At 38.1% G+C, this 15,847-nt stretch overlaps 1 protein-coding gene, 1 long non-coding RNA gene and 1 other non-coding gene across 15 annotated transcripts in view; 1 reads left to right on the top strand and 2 right to left on the bottom strand.

Annotated features, from left to right (window-relative positions):
• Nucleotides 1-15,847, top strand: part of Tacc1 (transforming acidic coiled-coil containing protein 1) — a 112,348-nt gene that overhangs the window by 85,763 nt on the left and 10,738 nt on the right. For 5 of the 8 annotated variants that reach the window (XM_026404719.2, XM_077792451.1, XM_077792449.1 and 2 more), the window contains 3 exons: nt 1,573-1,780; nt 5,421-5,473; nt 14,433-14,558. In XM_026404719.2, coding sequence (XP_026260504.1) covers nt 1,573-1,780; nt 5,421-5,473; nt 14,433-14,558 — 387 coding nt within the window. The remainder of the gene's footprint in view (nt 1-1,572; nt 1,781-5,420; nt 5,474-14,432; nt 14,559-15,847) is intronic. The other 3 variants (XM_077792450.1, XM_026404718.2, XM_026404722.2) reach the window with 1 other exon arrangement.
• LOC113193907 (uncharacterized) overlaps nt 1-15,847 on the bottom strand; it is a 106,497-nt gene that overhangs the window by 22,153 nt on the left and 68,497 nt on the right. For 4 of the 6 annotated variants that reach the window (XR_003302203.2, XR_003302202.2, XR_013342395.1 and 1 more), the window contains one exon: nt 13,813-13,911. This is a non-coding gene — a long non-coding RNA (uncharacterized LOC113193907). Of the gene's footprint in view, nt 1-7,753; nt 7,790-13,812; nt 13,980-15,847 lie in introns of all 6 variants that reach the window. The other 2 variants (XR_013342398.1, XR_013342396.1) reach the window with 2 other exon arrangements.
• On the bottom strand, nt 6,543-6,648 carry LOC113193911 (U6 spliceosomal RNA). Its single transcript, XR_003302205.1, has one exon. It is a non-coding gene; the product is annotated as a U6 spliceosomal RNA (small nuclear RNA).

Consider the following 15,847-nt stretch of genomic DNA (forward strand, 5'->3'; position numbering starts at 1 on the left):
TTGATGATAGAATCTTTTGGCACATAACTTGGGAGAGGATTCAGAGATTTGAAAGACATTTATATTACAAAACTTTTCTCTAGCTTTATGTTTCTATGTATGTAAATAAGGTTGATCATTGATTTATTAATTTAGAAACCAGGAACAAAATTGGTGCTGACACTTATTTCATTCTAGCAATAAATAATATCCATTGTGACTATATGAAGTAATTGGAAGCAAAAAAAATCAGGTTTATCTGATTGCAATGAGATGCTTTTTTAAACTTTATTTCAGCATAACTATAGTTACAGAAATATATTCATATTTAATAGATCAATTTAAGTTTAACTCATCCTATATGATTTGGACCAGAAATTTGATGTGTAGCTTAAAAAATTAAGAAAGAGGTGGAGGGATTACAATATGAGTTATTTTGTTCTTCATCTATTACAAATGTATGAAAGTCCCTCCTTCAAATTTTACCAAAGCAGGCAGCAAGAACAATGAAGAAAAAATTTAAAATGAGGAGACTTATGGTCAAAGGAAAAATTTTTTAAATTTTACAAGGAACCTTTAAAAGACTTTCAGTCATATAAGTATATTTCACTGGGTTATTTTTTGATGGAAGTGGAGTGGAATACAAATTCAGAAAGAAGAAAGAATAATATAAATTTCTGACCACTGAAAAACTTGTTTGGGTAGCTTTAAAATGGGTCACCAGATATAAAATCAGAGTTGTTTTTTTTTTTTTTTTTTTGTTTTTGTTTTTTTAGTATTTTTTTTTTTAGTTGTAGAGTAAATTGCATTAGACAAGATCAGTAGTTAGGGGCTGGAGATGTGGCTCAAGCGGTAGCACGCTCGCCTGGCTTGCGTGTGGCCAGGTTCGATCCTCAGCACCACATACAAAACAAAGATGTTGTGTCTGCCGAAAAAACTAAAAAATAAATAAAATTCATTCTCTCTCTCTCTCTCTCTCTCTCTCTCTCTTAAAAAAAAAGATCAGTAGTTAGACTATACCATATATTGCATCCACTGCAGTTATTTAAAGACAATTATCTTAAAGATATTTGTTATTAATTATTTAAAGATACTTTTTTGTGCTGAAAACTGTTTAGGTGAGACTTAAAAACACAATGGGGTGCATGGGTTTTTTAAAAATTAGGAGGTATCTGAGCAAGAAATTTTGTGAAAACCACTGCTTTAAATCTCTTAAACTGTTTGCCTATAAATTTAGGCTAGAAAAATCTCGATTTTTCAAACCTTGGACTCAAATTACAAAAGCTAGGTTCTAGAAAACACAGCATTTCACAGTTGAAAGACTCCAGCAGTCTCCTGGCTCTGAAATTAACTCCATTGTATTGGGGCCACTTGCTCCATTCCTGAGGTGTCACTTTTCCCCATTTTTGCCACATTTTTTTTTAAGAATATATGCATATATACTAAAAAAATGGATGCAGTACCTTTATTTTGTTTGTTTTTATGTAGTACTTGGGATCAAACCCAGTGCCCACACGTGCTAGGCAAGCACTCTACCAAAGAGCCTCAACATTTTGCCTTTTTAATAGATAATGTCTTTGTTGCTTTTCCCAGGATGAAGGAGCAGTGATCTCCCAGATTTCAGACATTTCCAATAGGGATGGCCATGCTACTGATGAGGAGAAACTGGCATCCACATCATGTGGTCAGAAATCAGCTGGGGCCGAGGTGAAAGGTGAGCCAGAGGAAGACGTGGAGTACTTTGAATGTTCCAATGTTCCTGTGTCTACCATAAATCATGCGTTTTCATCCTCAGAAGCAGGTATGGAAGCATATCTTCATCTTTGTTATGTACGTAAGCATAGAAATGCCTGAAAGTCTAAAAGTAAGAGATGCCTTAGATAAGAGAATTGGGTCACTTGATGGATAGATTTAGAATGCTTATCTACACTTTGCTTTATCTAGAAAAGAGATACAGGAAAGTGCTTATTGAAGTACTAGGGACTTATGGACGAGTGTGGCAGTATGTTCAAGAGAAATTATTGCTTGAATTTTCTTATGACTTTGTATTAATGTTGGCCATATCTGAAAGTATGATGGCCTATAAATATGTTGTAATTCTTTGTAATTACTGTGTTCTTTGTTTAACTTCCAGAAATAATAACAATTAGCATGTATAGTGCCTTTCCATGTGCAGGTGTTATTTTAAGTGCTTTACTTGTATTAACTCCTTACTGCTCACTACCTGCTGCTCTTTTTGCTATTCTTCAGAGAAACAAAGTGAGGCACAGAAGCTAAGTAGCTTGACCAAGGTCACTTGGCTAGTATAGGAGGGAAAGGGATGTTTTTTCCTTTCCCATTGCAAGGTTCATGGCTGAGACCTGTACAACAAAAGACAGACTAATGAGAAAAACATACAGATTTATTTAACACAAGTTTTACAAGGTACATAGCCTTTCAAAATGAAGACCTAAAGATACAGGGAAGATTGTTTTTACGGATAGTTATAGGAAGTACAATTAGAGGAAAGAAGAGTAGATCTGGAGGGAACTTATAACAAGGGCTATTTGTTGAGATTCTTCTCATTGTCTCTGTCTTCAAGGATGAGAATGTTCTTTTTCTCTGAATATTAGGAGTACCTCTCTGGAATAAGGGTCTTATAATCTGTTATCAGGGGAAGATGAGAGAATTCTTTTACGTCTTGCATCGGGGAGAAGGACAGACCTTTCTGCTTCCTCAAATGATGAGGTACCATATTTGAGGGCAGTGTGCTCTGAACACTGTCAATAACAAATGGTAGAAACAATTGGAACATAAGCAGTCTGTTTCTATGGCCTTTTAGCTGTAGTGCTAAAGTGTGGAATGATTATTTTCATTATGCAAGGCTATTATAAGTTTGTCCTGAATGTGATACATTAAAATTGACAAGTACCTTATAAAATTCTTCTTAGTTTTCTAATGAAGAACCTGAATTAACTTTATTTATTTATTTTTTAAGTATTTATTTATTTGTTAGTTATTGGCGGACACAACATCTTTGTTTGTATGTGGTGCTAGAGGATCGAACCTGGGCCGCACGCATGCCAGGCGCGCGCACTACCGCTTGAGCCACATCCCCAGCCCCTGAATTAACTTTACCTGAAGCCTTTTCCTATGGGACTCTTCATGTCACTTTAGAATGAAGACCCTAAAATGGCTCCACATAACATCTGTGGAACTTAACTTATGAAAGATTTGGAAACATGTTCTGTGTTATATTATGAAAGATTTGGAAATGTGTACCTGATTACTCTCAACATTATTAAAAACTTAGATCTTCTTAAGCAACACAATTCTTACCCACACAATAGTGTAGGCTTTTTCTTAAGAGTTTAGAAAGTCATTCTCTGCCATTCTGCATCAAAGAAAACAGATGGAAAATCAGGACTTTGAGCAAGTTATTCTCCTCAGCCACCTCCTAGCCCCTCAGGCCTCAGTTTCTCATTTACTGTTACTATGACAGTTAACTAAGATAATCAACTTATTAAGAGAAAAGGTTTATTTTGGTTCCAGGGCATGATCAGGTGGCCCTTGGCTTTTAGGCCTGTGGTTGGGGTTGCCCAATGCCAGTAGTGGGGAGCATGTGATGGATTGTAACCATTCATCTCACGGTCAAGAAGCAAAAAAGAAGTAAGGAAGAGGGTGGAGTCCCACAGTGTCCTTCAAGGGCACCCCACACCCATGCCCAGTGACCTGAGGACTTCCCAGTAGGCCCTACCTCTTAAAGATTTTGCTATCTCGGGGTTGGGGATTTAGCTCAATGGCAGAATGCTTGCCTAGCACGAACATGGCCCCGGGTTCGGTCCTTAGCCCTGAAAAAACAGAAAGATTTTGCTATCTCTTAACAGTACCATCCTAGGGACCAAGCCTTTGGTGGACATTTAAGATCCTAGCTATTGCACCATGCGTAACATTTCTGGTGTCTTTCTCTAAGGCCTTGTTCACCATTACCCCTTTTACCCCACTTTCTCAATGTTAATTCTTAGTACTCATACCTGCACTTGTTTCTTGTCCATATCTGAAGTATCTTTCTTTGACATTTTTTTTTTCCAGGTCTCTCTGCATGTTCCTTAAGTCCCAAGGAACCTCTGCTCCCACCATGTTTTTTCTTGCCCTTCCAGTTCTACAGTACCAGTGCCATGCACTCATTGTAGGAGGGTGGCTTTTGTATCTATCTTATTTGTCTCCAAGTTAGGGATTATTAGAGATGCGTCTTTGAATTTCCTCTGACACAGTACATGGTAAAATATTCGTTGAAATATGTTCTTCCCTACTGGAGGAAATTCCTTGAAGAGGAATTTCTATTAGATAACAGCACTATTCTCAAAGTTGGTAAATAGGCTAGTTGGCTTTGGAAAAGCACAAAAGATTTAAACAAGCTGTTACACTATAACTTGTTAGCTGTATCAAAGGAACACGCCAAGGCTGTAGTCTCTGGGGACATAGGGGTGCCACAGGCTCTGGTACTGGAATCAGAGACTATTGGCTAGAGAGTCACCTTAGAGATGCTTCTTAATGGATACATACATGGGTGTTCCTCTAGAACCAAGAAACTCTCACTGATGGGAGGTAATCTGCTGTGTTGATATAGCCCCACTAGCTTTCTGTGAGTATAGGGCAAATGGGAAAAGGAGGTTGTAGTAAGGAATTTGGGCTTGCACTCACAGGTGTGGGCAGGCTAGGAAGGGATTTTTTTGTTTGTTTGTTTTTAGCCGGACAGTGATGTTCATATTTGTTTTAAATAATTAACTATTGACCAAAATAGTATTTAATTATTGCTATATAGATGATTGTAGCTTTAAATTTTGGTATGCTTTTCTGTATCATTAGATTTTCTTCTAAGGGCATATTCTGTTTTTTGTTTTTGTTTTTGTTTGTCTAATTTAGTACAATATCACCTCTGGTGGTGGAGGGAAAAATAGACCTCACACAAGGTAACTGTTTACAGGGTATAGAGAAGATAATAAATTTAGTTTTGCAGGCTCAAAATTTAAAGCTTAGTATTGTATATGCTGTATTAATTAGATTGAGAGTGAGTTCTTCTGGGCTGGAATTTAAATTTAGACTTGGTAATAAAATAACATTCATTGTTAATAGTTTCCTCTTCCTGAAATAATACCACTGTTAGTACAACTCATTTGCTGAACTTTTCAATGGACACAAGGGGGCAGCCTTGATGTTCTTTCTGTTCAACCATTGATATTCTGTTTATGGCTGAGTGTATATTCCTCTTCTGAATGTTATGGACTTCAACACTAAACAGATCAACAGAACTCAACAGAATGCAAGTGCTCATTTTAAAATTTCAAAACATTGTTGGTATGTTTGTAGTGACTTTGGACCTGTACTGAAGTTCCCAAGATTCTCTCACCAAGAAAGAAGGAAATTCTTGGAATAACTATAAAAATGACTTTCTGTTTTAGGTGTAGAGAAAGAATCGTGTCAGAAGATGGAAAAAGACGGATCTACTGTACTTGTAAGTTTTCAAATTCGGAGGAACAAGGTGGAACTCTGGTTTTCTTCAGTATTTGATTTGAAGCCCATATTATAAATTTGTTAAAGTCTAGTCATTGTTAGGTGATGATGATGAAATTGTGTATGTGTGTGTGTGTGTATATCTTTTTTTAAAAAAATTTTTTTTAGTTGGACACAATACCTTTATTTCACTTAATGATTTTTATGTGGTGCTGAGGATCGAGCCCTGGGTCTGGCAAATGCAAAGAGAGCGCTCTACCACTGAGCCACAAACCCATCCTTGTGTGTGTGTATTTCATATGTACATATGACACATTTTCTTCACTGGAGGAACTCATAGTTTATGCATAATGTTCTATACAGTAGACAGTAGCCACATGTGACTGACTGTTGAGCGCTTGAGTTGTAGCTAGTCTGAATTGAAATGCCCTGTATGTGTGAAATACAAACAGTATTTAAGACTTATTACCCCCCGCAAAAGGAATTATTAAATGCCACAGTAACTTTTTATATTGACTACCTGGTGAGATGATGATATTTTTGATCTATAGAGTTAATTAAACTATATTATTAAAATTAGTTCTACGTGTTTCTTTTTATTTTTTATTGTAGCTGCTAGAAAATTAATAGGTACATATGACTGCCAGTATATTTCTGTTGAAGTGTACTGATATAAGACACAAAATGCAAACTAAAAATACCCTGTGGAAAATGTTTTAACAGAATGTGTTCCAGGGCTGTTTGACTACATGGCAGGTGTTGAGGTTGGATGTGAGCTAATAAAAAGCAAAAAAAGTATTTTTATTACAGAGGATTGAACCCAGGGGCCCTCTAGTACTGACTACATCCCTAGGAGTTCTCCCTCCCTCCCTCTCTCTCTCTCTCTCTCTCTCTCTCTCTCTCTCTCTCTCTCTCTCTCTTTTGAGACAAGGAGTTGGTCCAATAAAATAAATAAATAATTTTTTAAAAAGGAAAGAGGAGGACCTAGGAATGGTGTAACACTAGAATGATCCTCAGTTGACAAAGGTGCATCATTGAGATTGTTTCCCTGCCTGTGAACATCAAGAACCAAAAATACAGAATGCTTCATGATTTTGCATGCCATGATGCACATGTGCCATACATATCTTCTCCATATTGTTTCAGTTTCAATATATGTGCTGCTGAAGTGAGTATTTTTTTCTTTTTCTTTTATTTTTATTTTTTTTATTTGAGATACTTCTGATTTTTATTTTTTTAATTTTTATTTTTTTAATTTTATTTTTTTAAATTATTAGTTGTTCAAAACATTACAAAGCTCTTGACATATCACATTTGATACATTTGATTCAAGCAGATTATGAACTCCCATTTTTACCCCGTATACATATTGCAGAATCACATCAGTTACACATCCACTTTTTTACATACTGCCATACTAGTGTCTGTTGTATTCTGCTACCTTTCCTATCCTCTACTATCCCTCCTCCCCTCCCCTCCCTGGATTTCAGTAAGTTGCCCAGGCTGACCTCAAACTTGCTGTCCTCCAGTCTCAACCTCCTGAATAGCTGGGATGCCACCACACCCAGCCACAAAAATCTTTTTTTATCTCTTTATTTTCAGTTTTAGATATACAGGAATTCCTTGTTCTATTTTTATATATCTTACCCCTACTATTCAAATTATTAACATTTTACGTACAATATAGTTATTTAAATCACTAATACACTTATACTGATACAGTACTATTAGTTAATATTTAAACTTGTTCAGATTTTTTCAATTGTCCTACTAATATCCTTATTCTAGTGCAGGCTTCAACACAGGATCCCACAGTGCACTTAGCTCTGTGAGCACTCTACCACCGAGAGGTAGAGAAAAAATGGTCACATGGATAACTTAAAGCCATTTGCCTTGTACTCACAGAAAGCTAATGGGGCTATTATCAACATAGCAGATTGTGCTTTGTGAGCACAATCCCCTAAGTCTCCTTTCATCTGTAACTGTTTCTCAGTTTTTGCCTCTAATGACCTTGACAGTTTTGAAGAGTTCTGTTCTGTTAAGTGCATAGTACATCTTTCAGTTTGGGTTTTTCTGATGCTTTTTGATGATTAAATTCATTTTATTTGTTTTTGGCACAGATACAGCAGAATTAATGATGTAGATGGCAATGTGTCCCCTTTTGGTAGGGTTAATTTGATCACTTGATTAAGGTAATGTTGCCCAGGTTTCACCATTTGAATACGTCCTAAAGAAAGTATATTCCAGGGGCTGGGTTGTGGCTCAGTGGCAGAGAGCTTACCTCGCACATGTGAGGCACTGGGTTCGATCCTCAGCACTACATAAAATGAATAAATAAAATAAAGTTAGTGTGTTCATTTACAACTAAATTTTAAAAAAGTATATTCCAGGTAGGAGTATTGGCCTGTGTAAAATCAGGGAGTAGGAAAAAGTATGAATTTTATAAGGAATTATGAATATTAATAATCTCATGTCACTGGAGGATACTTTGTATATGGAAAGTAAGAGACAGGTAATCAAGGGATACAGATACACTGCCAGGAGGTTTGAATTTTGATAAAATCGGTAGGTAGCTCTTGTGAGGTTTGAAGTAAGAAATAGTGTGATTGGTTATAGTTCAGAGAATGAGATAGAGGCTGGGAGAGGGTTTAGCAGGTAGAACTGTCACTGCTTGGTGATATGACATTCGTGATGGCGGTAATGAAAGAAAGTTGATGATGACCACTCGGTTTCTGCCCTGAGAATCCAGGTGGTCGCTGTTAACCAAGCCCAAAGGGGCCTCATAACACATGCCACCACTCTCCACCTAGTGGTGTAAGTCACAAGTCAGGGTGTCATTTTTGACTCCTCCCTCCCCCTTGCTCTCCTAGTCAAGATATGTGGCTTCTGTGTCCAAAACTTATTGTAAATTCATCTACTCTTTTTCAGCTCATGGCTACTACTGGTCCCATTTTAATGGTGGTGGCCGTTTTTTAACTCGTCTTCCTGTTTCCAGGCTTAGTCTCTCATCCTTTGGCATAAATCAGCATAATGTGATTCAAACACAAAATTAGTCTCTTTATTCCTTTTTTAAAGCTCTTCATGGGCTTCCCGTATCTTAAGGATATGTTCAGACTCTTATTGTGGTCTGTGTGATTCTCCACATTTGACACTTGCCTACCTGAATGGAATTTTTTTTTTTTTTTAAGTTCTATGACCTACCTCTTTGACCCATTTCCCTATTCTCCCTGCTTCCCTATAAGATTATAAGCATGGTACAGGTAGGGACTATGACTGTATTATTGGCTGGTACACCCCAGGACCCACCACTATAAATATTTCTGGATGTAGGAATAAGTAAAAGAGAAGAAAGATCAGAATTGTAGAGTTTATTTTTAGATATATGGCTTTAAGTTACCCATGTGACCATTTTCTCAGTCCATATGTCCTTTTGGTGGTTATGGGTGTGTAACATGAGCTCAAGAAACAGGTGATAATTGAAGCTGTGGAAGCAAATAAAGTTGAGATTGAAACACTTTACTTTGATCCACAGTAAAAAATACCTTTCAATTCTCGACCCGTACATATCTGGCACATCATAGCTCATACATTTGTATATTTATAAAACAAATTACACAATTATATGCCTTTCTTCATGTAATTTACTTTGATGTTTCCTATTATCTTTCTTTTTTTTAATGCAGATTTTTGGTGCCACTAAATTGTTTTCATGATTCACTACTGTGCTATGACCCCTGGTATTTCCCTATATAATAGAGAATGAACTTCTTAACCTCAGGAATGGGCAGAGGAGGAGCCGATAGAAGCATGGACAGGAAGTCAGAAGGAAGAACTTACATATCACATGTGGGAAATCAGAAAGCATTGTTTCCTCACTAAGGCTTCACACCTTAGTAACATTTGTTTCCAGACAAAAATCACTTTTGCCCAGAAACTTATGTGATCCTCAGTTTTCTGGAGAATGAGGTCATCTGATCCCAGTACAGCCACTCAAGGACTGAAGCTTCAGTTTGCTCATCTGTGAAAGAGAAACTCCATACCCTACTACCAAAGCAACCTGGTTGTACAGCCCAGAAATCTGGTCCCTTTTGAAGTTTTCCAAGTACAATAGGCATACCTTCTAGTATTTTCAGTGTGTAAAAATAGCGAAAGGATGGGGCCGGGGTTGTGGCTCAGTGGTAGAGCACTTGCCTAGCATGAGTGAGGCACTGGGTTCAATCCCTGGCACCACATAAAGATAAACAGATAAATGTGTTGTGTCCATCTACAATTTAAAATTTTTTTTTAAATAGCAAAAGGATGATTGAAGAGGGGTGTGTTGAGTGGACAAAGCATTGGTTTGCAGATTTATGCAGCTCTTGAAACTGTTTAAACTTCATGATTCCCAACTTATTCCTCTAACACTTGTCTCTAGAGCCTGCTGGTGAAAGACATAGATGATATATATATCTGCTGTGACCTCCTAAAAATAACTGCACTTGAACTTGCTGACATAAATAAATTTCAACTTTTTTAGAATGTTGAATTAACATTGTTTAATAAATTGTCCCTTTAAAGGTTGGGGACGTAGCCCAGTGGTAGAACACTTACCTAGCATACATGAGGTGCCTTGAGTTGGTCCCCGGAATTTCAAAAGAAAGGAACAATTTCAGTCTTCAAAGTAATTAATAAAGAAATCTGTGTAATCTGGTATTTACTTTATTAAGCCTCTTTGAAGTACTTTCCTGTTGCAATCTTGTGCCCAGTGGTAGGTGGCTGGGACAAAATAATTAAGACCATAGAGTAAAAGTTATTAAAGGTTGAGTTTATGTGGTTTTCCAAGCGTATCTTTGTTAGTAGTGGTGGGAGCTGGTACTGCTCTGGGGAGAACAAATGATGGAATGAGCACAGTCAGCAGCACAATGCAGACAGATTGGTGATGCTAATTCTCCCACTGCAAGGAAATCAGCTAAGGGAATTACTTTGTGGCATATATGTTCACTGTAGATTTGCAACCAAGATGCCATTCAGTTCTATTATCGTTAGACAGGTATTTTTTGGCGCTCAATTTTGATTGCCCTGAGGGACCAGGAGAAGGACTAGGGAACATGAAACCAGACCCCTTTGGGAGGATGACTGATTCATTTGGGCATCTTTATTAAGATTTTATTTAGAGGTAGTTGTGATAACTCACACCTGTGATCCTGGCTACTTGAAAGACTGAGTCAGGAGGATCAAAAGTTAGAGGCCAGCCAGGGCAACTTAGAGAGCCCCTTTCTCTAAATATATAATGGAAAAGGAGATATAACTCAGTGGTAGAGTACTTGCCTAGCTTGTCCAAGGCCTAGGGTTTGGTCCCTAGTACTTCAATTTAAAAGAAACAAAAAACTTGATTCTAGCCCAGTTCTAAAAGAGATTTTACATATATATTTTTTTTGAGACAGGTCTAAGTTGCTTAGGGCCTCACTAAATTGCTGAGGCTGGCTTTCGAGTTTGCCTTCCTCCTGCCTTAGCCTCCGCAACCAATGAGATTACAGGTTTGCACCACCACACCCACCTGGCTAATTCTTTGCAATGGTAGACTTGGTAGACTTTCTACACTGTTTGATAAACAATATAAAGGACTAAGAGCTGGACATGGTGGCACACACCTATAATCCCAGACACTGGGGATACTAATGCAATAAGATTACAAATTTGCAGCCAGCCTGGACAATTTAATGAGACTCTGTCTCAAAGTTTAAAAAGTGCTGGGGATGTACTCAGTGGCAGAGTGCTTGCCAAGCATTTGTGAGGTCCCCAATACTGTAAAACAAATCCTACAAACCAACAAAAAGGACTGAAAAGTTTTAGTCCTAAGAGACTGGGAATGGTAACTGAAATAAGTCACAGCATAAATTCTTTCCCTGATCACCTCTTAAGAACTGTTGCATTCTGAGAGGTGAGGCTTATGGCTTATGGCCAGGAGAGAGCTGGCAGGCTGCAGAACCACTAGCTTAAATATAGTGGCCATCTTCCATGTCCAATTAAGAATACTGCCTCTTCTGGATACATTTGTTAGCATTAAGTTGATGTGAGCAGGCTGACTAAATTCATTTATCCCCTCCACAAATGAATGAAATACTGAACTCTAGAATGGATATTAGTATTTCTTTGCTAAGAAGACTCTTAGTAGCTTCTTGGTAGCTGAGGCAGGAAGATTGCAAGTTCAAGGCCAGACTAGGTAACTTAGACCCTATCTCCAAAATTTTGGTGGCGGGGGAGGGGTGTTATACATGAACACAGAACCTTTATTTTATTTATTTATCTTTATGTGGTGCTGATGATCGAACCCAGGGCCTCACATGTGCTAGGTAAACACGCTGAGCTACAACCCCAGCCCTCAAATTTTTTTTTTAAGGGCTGGGGATGTAGCCCAGTAGAGTACCCCTAGGTTAAATCCCTGGTATGGAAAGTGGAGGGGAGAATAAAGGAGGGAGGGATAAAGAAGGCATACCAAATTAATGAGATGGTTCTACTGTCCAGGGGTGTATTGGCTATCTACTCTGAGTAACCAATTACTCCAAAATTCAGTAGCTTAAAACAATAAATACTTATTATCTCATTGTTTTGGTGGGTTAGGAATCTTCTGCTGGATGCCTCTTGATTCATGATCATGAGGGTCTCTCGTGATCAAGGTATTACTAGTCATCTAAATCCAATCATCCCTGTATTTGATTTAGGGTGAATTTGATTCCACTCACATGGTTGTTGGCAGAGACATTATTTCTTTTCACAAGGGCTTTTGCAGACTTCTCAAAACATGGAAACCAGAGTCTTTTTATAATATTAGGTTCCATGATTTTTGCCATATCCGAGTGAGTCACTAAGTCTAGGCTGTACCCAAAGAGAAGAGAATGCACGAGAGGATTAGTACTAGGAGGTAAGGTTTGGAGAGCCAGTTAGAGACTGCTCACCTCAAGTGCCCCCTGGTTCTAGTGAGAGATTTCTACCAAAATCTATACCAGGAGGTACTGGGATTACCTTGGACCTCTGTCAGCCTGATGGGCTTCCCTCCTTCAAATGCTGCTGGAAGGTGGGCACTGCCAGTTAGTGGTTTTTATGTTTTCCTTTGTTTGGTCTAAGATGAGTTTCTATATTGGAACTATGGCTGAGGTCTGTGAAGCTGTTTCCTAAAATTACATTTGTGTTTTGAGCATTTTATATAAAGAGAGTGAGGCTACAGTGAAACAAAAAGTTTAAAAGCCACTAGTCTAAGTTAATGTTGGACTTTCTGTTTAGTCTTGGTTCAAAGAAGATACCAACCAGAGAATGGATAGATTATAATCCAATAATCAGTTAGCTATTCTCCCGTTAAAGGGAATTAAGATTATTCCCAGTTCACTTTGGATGGTATTTTGGACATTGCCATGCTCTTAAATCACAGAGCACATTCATACAAAAAAGTTTACTTCCATAGATGGGAGGAAATCACGCCAAATATGCTTTTTAGGAAGGAAAATAGTACTGTTAGGTAATTAGCCAGCCATGAATGGGTGAGCCCGGAAAGAACAATGAAGGGCAACTGAAAACCACAGGGAGGCTTATCTGAAAGATAAATATCTGGAAGATGGAATTTGGTATGTGAAAACCTCTACCAGCCATAATTACATACACTAAAGAAAAATTAAGATCATGTCACACCCTACTAGGTGAGATGGCCTGGAACTCTCCCTTATCACCAAAATTATATCACAGCCCTCAATTACCCCAAACATGACCATCACAAAGAAAGCTTGCTAAAAACTATTCAAAGGGTAGTAAATTGATAAAGGGGCAGGAAATTGAAGCAAAAACAGGGGAACTCAATTACCTTATCATCCTCTGTTCAATGTGGTCTATGCAGTTCCTATACTGTTAGTCAGAAGTCAAGAGGTAGACCTAGGTAGGACTCTGGAAATGTCCTTGGGATCCCCAATAAAACTTGAGGGCAAGAGGGGCATGCTATCCTTCTCTTTGTGAGGATCCATTCTCTCCCATGAGAGTGTCCCTTTTCCCTTTTCCTATCCCTTCAGTAAACTCATGCCTGCTACTCTAAGTAACATGTCTGAAATCTTTATGGTATGATCACAAGAGCTGGTGAAGAGGGGGCTTCTGCAGCTGCCTCAGCTTTGCAGCAGGCCTCTGTCTTGTAACAATACTAAGTCCAATGTTCTTGTGAAAAATGAAATGCTAACCAAATGTGGCTTTCTGGAACTGAGTTTATGATAGAAACAAACTGGCACATCAGAAGGTGAAGTGCTACCAGAAAGGAACTGAAAATGTAATGACAAGGAAGAATCCAAAAGTCAAAATAAAAAAAACATATAGGTCTTGACTTACCTCTAGCTACTTTTTATAGGGACGGGTAATAGTGTCCATGAACGTAGTTCTGGATTATAGCAGGATATCACTGCAGACCAACTGAAGTTCATGTTGATCCTGAATTATGAAGGTCGAAAGATGGAGGTCAGAGTTCAGAAAAATGAGTCATTTCAGCTTCCTTAAATCTGAAAGTCAGTAAGGCACTTTAGAAACATTGCCATTCAAAGTGCCTAAGATGTATACAGAGCATCAAATATAAAAGGAACATCCGTCACTTTTTTTGAAAACTTATTTTCTTGGAACATGTCATACCCCAGAAATATGAGCCATTAAACATGTATCTTTTATGCCCACGATTCCTTGGTCACTGACCACTTATACTTTCTTCTTTTTGGATTAGAAAACTTCCCCAGGTTATCTGTTCAGTGAACCTAAGAGTGCCCTGGTATGCACTAGAACAGTTTTTCCTTAGATAGTATTGTAATTGGATTATTTCTTAAAGCTTCCCTTCTGCTGCTTTTCTCTGCAAGTGTGTTTTTAAAGGGTGTTGTCAATTCAGTAATGAGGAAGTTATTGAAGACTATTTGAGGCTAAGTAGCTAAGGAATGAATGTATTGAATGTGAGCCCTTCCCCACAGGGATTGTTCGAATCCTCTATGGAGAAGGCTCCTGTGTCTGTGGCCTGCGGAGGTGAGAGCCCCCTGGATGGAATCTGCCTCAGCGAATCAGATAAGACAGCTGTGCTCACCTTGATAAGAGAAGAGGTAAAGGCATTTTTTTTCTGTCTGCTTATCACACTATTTCTCTGTAAAGCCCATGTGCCAACCAGTAGATTCCATCTTTGTTGGCTCAAGTTGCCCCAGGCTGTAAGTTCTTATTTCCTACAGCTTGTGTAACTCAATATAAAGGGCTCCCTGTAAAACTCAGTATTGATGCTGAAGTCCTGACATGTTGGTGTCCACAGGAAAAGCCAGCGCCCTGAAACACATTCTTAAGAATTTGGTAGGCTTCTTTAACTTTTAGCCTTGAAGCATTAAGTGTCTAATTTTGCCATCTCTGTTCTGATCCATTTTTAAGAGGCTTATGCCTAAGAATGCCTTAAATTCTAGGCATGTAGCTATGAAAAATTGTTTCCTAATTCCATCCATTCTTTAAACAGTTTAGCTCTCAAATTCCAGTATTGTGTTTTTAAACAGTCTCTATTCAAAAGACATTACCACAGGCCTTTTCCAGGTGAACTGAAAACTATGGAAGACACTGTTATGCCTTATTACTCAGTTACCATCCTCTCCTGTCATATTTCTGTGCTGTATTTTATGTGTTTGGTTTATGTTTTCCTTGAAGATTCCACTTTTTCTTTTTTTAAAGAAAGTAATTCTGTTGCCATAACAATTTTATTTTTACACTATGATGAAAGTAATTAAGTACCTTTGCTCTAGGTCTTTCAACATTATATAAGTAACTTTAGACTGGTAACAAGGGCTGTCAGCCAGTCCTGTTGTCAAAACTTGGGAGCAGTGGTAAGGAAGTCTACCACTGCCACCCTGCTCATTTTCTTATAAATGAGAAAAATGACTTCGTCTTCCTCTTGAGAGTTAAACTCTGAGATAAATGACCACCTATTGAACCAAAGCAAAGACATGTCTTGTTGCCTGAAGAACACAGGATGGATTCTAGGTTCTTGGAGACACCAAAATAAAGAATATACCCATCAGGAATCAGGAAACACAGCCAAGGAAGGGTAGTGAAAGGACAGTGGCAAACCCATTGGAGTTGAGGTAGTAAGTTGAAAGTGTTTCCAGATAGTAAGCATCCCAAATATGGATGTGGGTTTTTGGCCTGACTGGCAAGATCCTTCCAATGGTGATGGATCCTAAAGAGGGATGTATCCAGCCTGGGGCATTCCCCTTCTGCACCCCTTGTTCTGACTCCATTCTTACCAGTCAGAAATCTCTGTAGAAAAGATTGTACTGGTCACACCAATTTATAGTACTCTGATTTTGTGGCAGTTTCATTTCTCAAAGAAAATTGGTGGTCTGACATCTACTGCAAT

This window comes from Urocitellus parryii, chromosome 14 (assembly GCF_045843805.1).
Source record: "Urocitellus parryii isolate mUroPar1 chromosome 14, mUroPar1.hap1, whole genome shotgun sequence".
Lineage (NCBI taxonomy): Eukaryota > Metazoa > Chordata > Mammalia > Rodentia > Sciuridae > Urocitellus > Urocitellus parryii.